Below are 12,732 nucleotides of genomic sequence, written 5' to 3' on the forward strand. Positions count from 1 at the left end.
GATCAAATCGAAACGAGTCTCGGTTAACCTACTCGAAAATGGATGCTCAACTTTTTGCGGCGTTTGGACCAAAAACACAGTTTTAGATAAAAATTTTTGCGGTGTTTTGACCAGAAACGCCGCTATTGCTCGATTTTTAGTGGCGTTTGGACTTGAAACGCCGCTATTGCTCGGTTTTTTGTGGCGTTTGGACAGGAAACGCCGCTATTGCTCGGTTTTTACTGGCTTTTTGGACTTGAAACGCCGCTATTGCTCAGTTTTTAGTGGCGTTTGGACTTGAAATGCCGCTATTGCTCGGTTTTTAGTGGCGTTTGGACTTAAAACGTCGCTATTGCTCTATTTTTAGTGGCGTTTGGACCTGAAACGCCGCTATTGCTCGGTTTTTAGTGGCGTTTGGACTGAAACGCCACTATTGCTCGGTTTTTAGTGGCGTTTGAACAAAAAAGCCGCTATTGCTCAGTTTTTAATGGCGTTTTATTCTAAAACGCCACTGATGTGTACTTTTTGCGGCATTTTTTGTTCAAAAGCCGCTAAAAACGCCGCTAAAGCCCTATTTTTCTGTAGTGGTCACATATATTACACGTGATTTTATGTGTTTATTTTTAATTTATTAAATAATATAATTTTATAATTTTATAATTTTAAAAGTTATATATTTACTAAATAAAATAAGGAGTGGTTGAATTTATAAAAGAAGTCTAGTAATTTTGATAAATAATTGAGAGAATAAAATATTTTAAAAGTGTTGGAAATAAAAATGAAAATTTCAAAATATAATGGTAAAAAACATTTACAATTGTTTTATGTTTAGAATTTTATTGAAATTAAGAACATATTTTACCCTAATATTTTTTTTGGTGAATCATAGTAACATGATAAGGCCGAACAACAAACATGACCAACACAACTCGAATTCAGGTCACACTTGAGGTGGTAAATACCCTTAACCATCAAACCATCACATGGGTTCACGCTAATATTTTTTAATTGAGATAGCATACTACTTTACATTTAATAAACCTAAATTAAATTATAATTAGATTCAAATGTCAATTAATACATATAAATACAACTATAATAGTATTTAGATGTGAGTACAATTTATAAGTATCAATACTACTTTATGTTTAAATGTCAATTAATAATTTTAAATTAAATTATAATTATATTTATATCTCAATAAAATTTATAATTATCACATTTAATTATGTACACATACTACTCAATCTTAACCTTATACCAATATTTAGATGTTAATACATTTTTTTGTTATCAAAATATTAAAATGGCAATTAATAATTTTAGATCAACTGATAATTAAATTTGTAATTATCAAAATATTTAAATTATAATACATTTTGTTGTTATAATTTTAAAAATTTTATTAAACTCGTACTTTTGTATAGATTATAAATAAATATATTATTAAAGTTTTTAAAAATTAAGATAAAATTGAGATATTGAGGATTATTTTTCAAAAAAATATAACTTAATTGGTATAATACATAAAATTTGAGAATCAAATTTGTTATTAGATCACATCACCTTCATTAAAATGAAGGGAATTAGTTGGGTGATATTTTGAAAGATTTAAAGCTGAAGTAATGAAGAAAGGAACTTGAGTTATATATACTGAAATTTACCCTAGATAAAAAAAAAAAAAAAATCTCCTAAAAGTTAATTCTATAAATAAGAAGTTTTTTTTTTAACTCAAACTCACCAAAGCATCAAAGAGAAGAAAAAAATGAACGACCATATCAGCTGAAGAAGAGCACCCAAAGAAAGCTTTGGGTTGGGCAGCCAGGGACTCATGTGCTCAACTCTCCCCTTTTACATTCTCCAGAAGCTTTAAATTATTTACGGTGTTCTGTTTTCATAAGTAGTTCTTTTTTTACTGCATTTGAACAAGATGGTTATGATGAGAAATTGCAGGGAAACAGGAGAGAAAGATGTGGTTTTCAAGGTGCTCTATTGTGGGATATGCCTCTCTGATCTTCATATGATCAAGAATGAATGGGGTAACACTGTTTATCCATTTCTTCCTGGGTAATTAATTTCTCTTCCTTCCTTGTCCTTCTTCCAATGCTCTGACGGCCAAATTCAACAAAAATTAGTCAAAGTACATCAAACTAAAATCAAAATACATTTGAATAACTACTAAAATAATATGCTTAAAACGAGGTTTGGTTTAAGGAATTTCACATTCTCAAGAACATCTTAAATGATATTTTTCATCTGGATTTTGAAAATTACTTTTAAGTTTCTAATCTTATATTCTTAGTAGTGTTGTTGGAAATATAGGAGTTATTCTTACTTAAGTAACGTAAGATATTTAAGAAATGCTACTTTTATATTAATTTTAGTTCATTTACATTGTAATAATTTAATTTTATTTTGCGGTTACTCTCTATATATACATATTTGTAATTATACTTTCAAGTCATATAATTTTTAAATATAGTTTTATTTTAATTTCTCACGAGAGGAAAAATGGGATGAAATTTCCCTTGCAACTCACTTCTATCTTTACAACCCATGAATATTCCTTCTCTCAAGAAATTTTCTTAATTTATCTGCTGCGGCCTCTCGAGATATAAAATTCATGGTTTTCCGCAAAGAGATAAAAGAGTTACAAACTCCATCTAACCAAAAGCTTAGAAAACAGGTTGAAGATATTATAAAGCTATAGAGCAACACCCAACCCACTCGTTGAAACACACAAATAGCAAGACCACACATTAAATCTTAACTTTTCTCCTTAAAAATCAAATGGGAATAAGTGCCGTTTCAACTTCCGGGAAAAGCGGCGGATCGTAGGTAATTTTACCCCACAAGAATAATAGTACGACTTAAAGTCGCGTGTTTGAATGATTTACAAATATAGGAAACAGTCAATTCATATATATATATATATATATATATGAAAGATAATAATTTGATAGAATTCATCTACTTCACTATTATTTTTGAAAAAATATTTTTAAATTTGATTTAAGATTTAAATATTTACTATTTTTTTATACATATTTTTGAGAAAAATTTTTTATTTTAGATATTATGTTATAAAGTAAAAATATGTTTTTAAATAATGTTTAAATTTGTTAATATTATAATATTTTAATAAAAATAAAAATAAATTATTGTAACTTATTATTAATATTTTGATATATAAAATATAATTTTAAATATTTTAAACAATTAATATTAATTATTTTTAAAATTTAATTTGAATAAATAAACTAAATTTTAAAATATTAAAATATAATCATTACAAATTTAAGTATACTAGTTTCTAATATTTTGCACATTTAATTTTTACTTAATTTTTAAATAACATATTTTAATTATTGTTACCTATCATTAATAACGATAATTTCTCTTAATTTTAATAAATTAAAATTTTGAATTATATAAAAAAAAGTAAACTAGAATGTTAATTTGAAAAAGAAATTAAAAATTGCACCAATAGTTCATGATAAATAGGATAAACATATTTAATAATAGCAGTTACAAAATAATGATTGCACAAAACATTTTTCCCTACACCAAACAAATAACATATAGATAAAAAAATTATTTGCCACAATAAAATCAATCTCCATTTTTTATAGGTAATTTTTCATATATAAAAAACAATTTTTCTTATATATTATGTATTGTTCTATTTAACTAATAACTTTATTGTTGAAATTAGCATAACTTTTTTAACCAATAATTTTAAATTAAATTACAATTATTTTAAAGTTAATTCAATAATATGATGATAGTAAAGGGTATACTTGTTGGTTCAAAGGTTTTTCCTAACTTGTGTTTTCATATATATTATAAATAAGTTATATACTTGAAATAAATTTCAAAAGGAAAATAATAGTATAACTTAAGCATTACATAAAATACCTTGGATTATAAATAAGAATTAAAAATATCATTTGACTCTAAAAGTACATCCACAAATACAAAAGCTAAAAGATGTTTTTACGATTGGGTTCAAAAGTTTTTTTTGACTCCAAAAAGATGTTTGTTTAACATTGTTTATTGCTCCAAAAGCGTATTTGATTCCAAAAGGTAATTTTGGAAAGTAATGTTAAATAAACACTAAGGACTTGTTTAGAAAACACACAATAATTGAATGAAAGTTTAATTACCAGGGTAGTAATTACACTCTTTTGTAATTACAAAGAATTGCAAATTCCCTAGATGTGTTTGGTTGATAGAGCATAATTACACCGTAATTTCATATGTCATGTTTGGTAATATAAATTGTAATTAAATAGTTACACAATTTATAATTTTTAAAAATATTAATTACTATAAAAATTATTAGTATGATAAAAAAGAATTTATAAGCAAGTAAAAAAATTAAAAGCAAATCATCATATGTAATTTTATCTAATAAAAATAATTTATAACATGATTACTAATAAAATGGTAAGAAAAGTAAACATCATATATAAATTTACCTAATTGTTTTAGTGCATATTTGTTGGGCTATTCCTTTTTAATATTTAACATATATTTCTTATCATCATTTGTTGGTCTTTGATCAAGTTCATCATCATCTGAATTTGAATCTACACAATTAATATTATCAAGATCTGTGGGGTAATTCCACATATGATTGAAGTTAAAATATGCAACATGCTTATACGATCCAATATTGTTTTCTTTATGTTATACTAAGGTGATATTAATATGAGAACAGGAAAAAGTTTTAGGGGAGTCGAAATTAAATTGTCTATATCTTTATAATTTTTAAAGGATTAAATCAAAATGTTATTATTTATAGGGGAGTCCAAGTGTAATTTTATATTTACTATTTTAAAATTTAAAAAAACTTAAAAAAAGTCAAAATGATAATTTTTATTTTAAAGGGGGTGGTGCCCTTGCCAATCTCCTCTAAATTTACCTTTTATGAGAAATTTATTTTAAAACATCAAATGTATTAATCAACTTTCGAATATTTGAATATCCCAAACTAAAGAATTCAAGAACTATCTTATCTAGATCATTTTATCAAATGATTTTTCAAAAAGTTATTATGTGAAAATATTCTTATTGTATCATGTTTTATGTAAATGACATCATAGCAGACTTACTGAGAGAGAAAGGGGGGGGGGAGTGATAGGCGATAATATAAAGGTAATTAAGTAATTACATGATAGCAGACTCAAATAGCAAGCCGTTTAGGATTGCTTTGTTTGTGAAAAGGAAATTTTGGATTATCATAGTGATTTTAAATAGTTTTTATTTATTTTTAGAATACAATATCCATATAATTCTATAAATATTATGTTTATTTTTCTTATCTTAATTTAATATGTTGGATTAACTTTTTGACATCAAACATTATTTTTATTACATTTCAATTTTTATTTTCCAGTTGAAGTTGATCCATGCTACAATAATTGGTATTACAATAATTTTTATTTTCATATCATATTTTATAATTAAACTAGTTTTTCTACCTGGCTATGGTAGAGTTTAAGAATAATTATAAAAATTAATTTTAATTATATTAATCATTATTATTAAACATTATAATTATACAAAATTTGAGATGAATTGATATGCAATATATGAGAAAAATTAAAACACTATACAATACAAAAAATAACATAAACACAAAATAAATATATATGATTAGTAAGGCCACCTCAAACAATGCAGTCTAATATTAAGAAGTAAATAATTTAAATAATGTGGATTAATTTGCAAGTGATTTTATCTACATTTGAATACATCAAATATAAACCCAAAATCGAATGTCATTAGATGTGAAGTTAGATGTTTAAAATATTATTTAAAATTAAAATAAAATTATTTTATTTTCTAACCGGCTAAATATGAATCACTCAATGAATTAAAATATAGATAAACCCTTTTAAATACACATTTTAAAATATTTAAAATTAAAATGAAAATAATGATATAATAAATTATTTTTCCCTAAATTTTATTACTATAAGTTTTTTTTTGAAAGATATTACTATAACAAACTATTCAAATAATTGTAAGTAATAAATAAATACTGGCATAAAAATTAATTGAAATGCAATATACAAAAGTATAATAAGTAAGATATGAATACATAAACATATCAATATATATAACACAAATATTTACGAACAAATCTTAACATGTAAAAATTAAGATAAACTTATAAAATAAAATTTATAATACTTTAAACATAAAAATACAAAATTTTAATACATTTTCTTTATTTTTCTCTCTTCTTCCTTTTCCATTCAAACGTAAAAAGAAAAAGCAAAAAAAAGCACACTTGTCACCTCAAAACATCTACAATGTAAGCCTATGTATCTTCTTTTCTATAGTTGTTATTTTCATATCATATTTTATAATTAAATTTAAAAAATAATAATTCAAATTGATTTCAAAAGAAATATTGTTGTGGCCCGACTCATGAAATGAAGTAATTGAACGAAAAACAAATGCATGAAAAGAAAAGAAAAGAAAAGAAAGCTAATGGGAGGAGGGATCCCCATAAAGGATGCACTTCTCCAACCAGATAAAGACATTAAAATAATGTCGATCAATGACAACTGAAGTTGACATGACTGTAAATACAAGGTTATCATTTCCCCCCGCACTATTCAATGAATTTTGCAGACATGAGATAGTTGGTGAAGTGACAGAGGTGGGGAGCAAAGTAACCAAGTTCAAAGTTGGAGATAGAGTTGGAGTCGGGTGTATGGTGGGATCATGTCGGTCCAGCCATGAATGCGCTAACGATCTTGAAAACTACTGCTCAGGGGTGATTCTTACCTCTGGGGCAAAGTACCATGATAGAACTATTACTTATGGAGTCCACTCTGATTGGATGGTGGCCGATCAACACTTTGTGGTGCTCATTCCAGATAATTTACCTCTCGATGTAGCCGCTCCTCTTTTTTGTGCTGGGATTTCAATGTATAGTCCACTGAGATATAATGGACTCGATAAACCAAGTTTGCATATTGGTGTGGTTGGATTGGGTGGGTTAGGTCATCTGGCTGTGAGATTTGCCAGGGACTAAATTCTTGGGGCTGATTCCTTTTTGGTTAACCGAGACCAAGATCAGCTTCAGGTTCCTATTTGAATGTTCAAATTTATAGCTTTTAACGTTAAAAAAGAAAGTAATTATATATGTTGGTTGTTTAGGCTGCGATGGGAACAATGGATGGTATACTGGATACGGTATCAGCGAAACACCCTCTGCTACCATTGCTTGAGTTGTTAAAGAAACATGGAAAGCTTATTCTTGTTGGAGCTCCAACGCAAGCACATGAGCTACCGGCATTTCCTTTGCTCGGTGGTAGAATACAATATATAATTGGTTGTTGTTAAGTTTGGTAGTGAGCAATTACTATGACATTAAGCTTAAATGTTTGATTATGGCAGGGAGGAAGCTAGTTGGTGGAAGGGTCATTGGAGGGATGAAAGAGATGCAAGAGATGCTTGATTTTGCAGCCAAACACAATGTGAAGCCGAAGATTGAAGTTGTGGCAATTGATTATGTGAACACTGCCATACGCCGCCTTGAAAAAACTAATGTTAAATATCGATTTGTCATTGATATTGAGAACACATTGAAGCCATCGTCTAATTAATATGGAATTAAAGCTGTACATTATAATATAATATTATTTGTATTGCATGCATATGAAAGGATGTTAGAGATATTAATCACTACTATAAGTTTTTGTTGTAAACAGATTTGGGCTTGTTCAACTTTAATGGATATATTCTACAAAAAAAAACTTTAACTGGTATGATTTGTTATGCCACCATATTCTTATGTAAACATAATCTAGATTATACATAAATCATTTAATATTATGTTGAAAGAATAAAGAAAATATTAAAAAGAACTTGCCTTTGTATTAATTTAGATTAATTGCCTCCATTATATATCCTCGATAGGTTAATATTTGTAACACGGTGTCTACATTTGCTTATTTATGATAATCTTGTAACTTTTTGTATTAACTCGGACTAATTGTTTTGACCATGGTGTTGTCGTCAATATAAGTCAAGAGAATGTAAGATATGTCCCCTCATTTCACTTGAGATAATGGATCCTCTGTAAACCACTCTACTACCTTTGTATGTCTTATGCTATACTCAAATATCTTACCTTAAATATCCATCAATATATGCCCATTTCGTAGTCTAAAGATTACTTAGACTATTGACAGATGAAAATATTTTCATAAATACTTAAATGAAATACCAAATGGAACTCTCATAATAGGTTTCATATTCAGTGTACTTATTCTTGCAACAAGAACTCACATGTTATTCTTAAGCATCTTGTGCTTCAGCTCATGATATCAATTGTATGCATCCTATTGAACACCTTTCACCCAAGTTCATACAATAACCTGAGCAAAGGATGTCACATTTGAGCATTACACTCACTAAACTTGAACATCATCTAATTCAATTCATTGAAACCAAATTAATCTCATTTGAAGTGGTTCGAGCAATTCCCAAGCTATCTTCAAAGTTTGGTTGTAATCGGGGCACATTTTAAATACTTTCGAAGCAAAACGGACCAAATTAAGTGGTTTGAAGCAGTTGTTTTGATACAACCATGTAACACTCCTAACCTGGCCTAGACGTTATGGCTGAATTTGGGTGTGTTACGAAGAAGGGTTTTAAACTATATCTTTTAAGTTAAAACGTATCGTTTTATTAGTTTACCAATCGGAGTCTTAATATCCAGAAAAACTTGAGTTTATAATCTTATTTGAAACCATTTTAAGTTATTAAGAATTTACAGTGGAGGTTTGAAAATCATTTTATTCAAAATCAAACTCGTGTTTCCATTGTTAAAACCATTTGTTTGTGTAAAGTGTTTTTGTCAACATTGCGAAAAAGAAAGCAACAAAATCCAAATCCAAAAGTTAAAACCATACAGTCCAGAGAGTCCCAAAAATTGCAAACTCTAAAAAAACAAACCAGATTTTAAAATAAAATCAATTTTACTAAATAAGAACAGTTCACTGTCGAGTGGTCACCGCTGAGCCTACGTTGCACTGACCCGCCTAAGTCTGTGGATTACCTAAATAGAATAGACATACATATATGAGTTTTCGTAAACTCAGTGTATAACCCAACAAAAATAGTCATGCAACATACATAGAATTTTATATATAGCCAGATACAGATTCGGACCTAAGTCTATAACAATAACAAATATCCGAATCAGATAACAGATCAGACGTACAGAATCCTACTCCCATCCTCTACACACCATCTCCGTCTATCTCATCACACCATATGGGGTTAAAAACACCCACCCATCCCTATACACCATATAGTGTCGATGCGACACATAACTGATAATATGCAGTCAATCTGCCAGAATATAGGTGAAAGGTCGCTGTACAGATCACTTCCTCCAGAAATACAAATCCCACTCTAAACAAAGATACAAAATACAGATGCAAAAATAATAGAATAAACATGCTTAACATGCTCGTACACAGATAAATACATACTAACAGTACAGTCAGGCATACATATAAGTTTCTACTCAAATTAGATTATTAGAGTATTAAATCACATGAAATAAGGTTTGGTTAGGCCTTACCGACCTTACGGTAGGTCCACAGTCGATTGGAACGACCTGTGCGAACCTACGAAAAATTTCAAAATTCTGGGTCCACACACCCAGAATGGTCTTGCCTGTGTGGTCCACACACTCAACCTGGCCTAGCCTGTGTGGCCCATACGGTCATGTAAAGCGCACGGCCACACCTTTTTTAGTCACATGGCCGGGCACACGCTCGTGTGGCATCGATAGCCCTATTTTTTGACTTTCGTCAAACTTCAATTTTTTTTGTTTAAGGTACACACTTGGTACGGTTTTGATGCTATTGCCAACTCGAGCTCACCAGAACCTAAAATCCATATCACATTCTCCCTAAAATTAGTTTTAATCCATAGCTAAACCGAACCAACAAAATAAAAAATAATAGAATCCAAGTGTTTGATACTTACCCAACTTCTCGAACAAACCCGACTACAATTCTGCAAAAGGTGAATTCTGTTCCTTATGATTTGTTGCCAACAACCCAAAACCTTATGATTTGCTGCCAACAACCCAAAACCACATTATCGAAAAGAAAAAGGATATAATCAATTTAGAACAGCTAAAGAAAAATGATTCCCTAACCTACACAAAAAAAATCACCCCTTACACTTACCATGCCATACAACAACACCGAAGAACTGGAATGCCAAGATTGAACGACAAGACTGCGACAGAGTTCAGAAGGTAAGGAAAAAGGGTATTTTGCCAATTAACAGGAAAAACGTCAAACTTGGAGATTTTTGGAGGTGACAGAAAAAGAAGATAAAAGAATTAAAGAAAAGGAAAATGACAACATATGCCTAATTTTCCTCCCACTCCCCCCAAACCCACTAAATCTCAACTACCAGAAATTTTCGATTCATCCAAACCTTTATCATACACCCGAAGCAAAAATTATCACCCTCGCTCATGCAAGGATTTGAACACAGGACCTCCAACACACTAATTCCTTACCACTCAAACTAGCAAGCTCATTCTGATATAGGTTAACAAAGAATATTACATAAGCTTACCCAGTAGGGATAAGGCTAGGATTAAAAATAACAGAATTTACTAAAAGTAGGACTTGAACCTAAAACCTCACACGTACCCCCAAAACACTTAGTCACTAAAATGGATACACATTTATGTCAAGATTTATAGAAACAGAAATAAATTATTCAAGGCATTACAACTCTACCCCCTAAAAGAAATTTCGGCCTCGAAATTTACCTGATCCAAATAGATGAGGATATTACTGATGCATCGAGTCATGAGGTTCCCATGTTGCTTCCTCAGTGCTATGATTTCGCCACAAAACCTTTACCAACAGAATGGACTTCCTTCTCAGAACCTTAATATCTCGATCCAAATTATAAACCGAATCCTCCTCAAACGTCAAGTCCAGTTTAATCTCGATCTCCTCAACAGAGACAATGTGAGATGGATTAGACCAATACCGCATCAACATCAAGACATGAAACATGTCATGTATATGGTCTAACTCTAGAGGTAGCTTTAACTGATAAGCAACCGGTTCCACATGTTTTAGAATTCAATATGGCCCAATGAACCTAGGGCTCAACTTGCCTTTACGACCAAACCTCAAAACTTTCTTTCACAGAGATACCTTAAGGAATACGAAGTCACCCACAGTGTACTCAATATCTCTCCTTTTCAGATCCGCATAGTACTTCTGCATATCAGAAGCCGTCTTCAGACGATCCTGAATCAGTCTAACCTTATATTTAGTCTTGGAAACCAACTTAGGACCCAAAATCCATTCCTCACCCAACTCAGTCTAACATAGTGGAGTATGACACTTACGACCATACAAGGCCTCGTAAGGTGCCATCTGAATACTGGACTGGAAACTATTGTTGTAGGCGAACTCAGCTAATGGTAGAAAATCTTCCTAATTACCTCTAAAATCAATCACACAACTCCAAAGTATATCCTCCAGTATCTAAATCACCTTCACCTTCTCAGACTGACCATTGGTCTGGGGATAGAAAGCAATACTAAAGTCCAATCTCAAACCTAAAGTTTCATGCAGTTTCTTACAAAATTGATAAGTGAATCGAGGATCCTTATCAGAGATTATCGAAATTGAAACTCCATGTAGCCTTACAATCTCAGAAGTTAACTTTTGCAAAGAGTAGTCCATCCGAACTGGAATAAAATGGGTGTACTTAGTCAATCGATCTACGATAACCTAAATAGATTCCTTCTTAGTAGGTATCAATGAAAACCCACTAATGAAGTCTATCGTCACCCATTCCCATTTCTATAAGAGAATCTTAACAAGTTGAAGCAAACCCGAAAGCAACTGGTGCTCAGCCTTAACTTACTGGCACGTCAGACAACGAGCAACAAAATCTGTTACCTTTCATTTCAATCCAAGCCACCAGTATAGCTCACGAATATCCCAATACATTTTATTACCATTAGGATGCATAGCATAAGGGTTATTATGCGTTTCCCTCATAATCGACTGTCTCAGATCAGAATCATTCGGTGCACAAACCCGTCTTCAAAAACACAAAACTCCATCCTTATTCAGTCCAAAAACAGAAGTACTGCCACTCTCAATCTGACGAAATCGCAGACCTAGAAACTCATCCCCCAACTATTTTTCTCGCATCTGTCCAATCCAAACTGGCTTAACTTGTAAATTGGCTAATAGACCCCTATCATCAAACAAACTGAGACGAGTGAATATCGCCCTCAAATCAGTCATTGCTCTATGACTGAGAGCATCAGCCACCACATTGGCCTTATTGGAATGATACTCTATTGTGTAGTCATAATTTTTGAATAGCTCATCCCATCGACGCTACCTAAGATTCAACTCCTTTTGAGTAAGGAGGTACTTGAGACTTTTGTGATCTGTGTAGATAATACACCTCTCACCATATAGATAGTGCCTTCAGAGCTTTAATGCAAACACCACTGCAGCTAACTCGAGATCATGTGTCGGATAATCTCCTTCGTGTGACTTAAGCTACCGAGATGTATAAGTCACAACCTTACCATCTTCCATTAGTACATACCCCAGACTGACGTGCGATGCATTATTATACACTATAAACTCCTTACCAGATTCAGGCTGTATTAGAACAGGAGCCTGAGTTAGGATAGACTTGAGCTTCTCA

At 30.8% G+C, this 12,732-nt stretch overlaps 1 protein-coding gene and 1 pseudogene across 1 annotated transcript; one reads left to right on the forward strand and one right to left on the reverse strand.

The window, feature by feature from the left end:
* The first annotated feature begins 1,599 nt into the window (after positions 1-1,599).
* Positions 1,600-7,607, forward strand: LOC108471316 (probable mannitol dehydrogenase; annotated as a pseudogene).
* A 3,225-nt stretch (positions 7,608-10,832) lies between these two features.
* On the reverse strand, positions 10,833-11,744 carry LOC108471317 (uncharacterized). Its single transcript, XM_017772953.1, has 3 exons — positions 11,553-11,744; positions 11,208-11,378; positions 10,833-11,099 (listed from the first exon to the last, which is right to left on the reverse strand). The coding sequence occupies exons 1-3, from the start codon at positions 11,742-11,744 to the stop codon at positions 10,833-10,835; spliced, it is 630 nt and encodes a 209-aa protein (XP_017628442.1).
* Positions 11,745-12,732: the final 988 nt, after the last annotated feature.

This window comes from Gossypium arboreum, chromosome 11 (genome assembly GCF_025698485.1).
Source record: "Gossypium arboreum isolate Shixiya-1 chromosome 11, ASM2569848v2, whole genome shotgun sequence".
NCBI lineage: Eukaryota > Viridiplantae > Streptophyta > Magnoliopsida > Malvales > Malvaceae > Gossypium > Gossypium arboreum.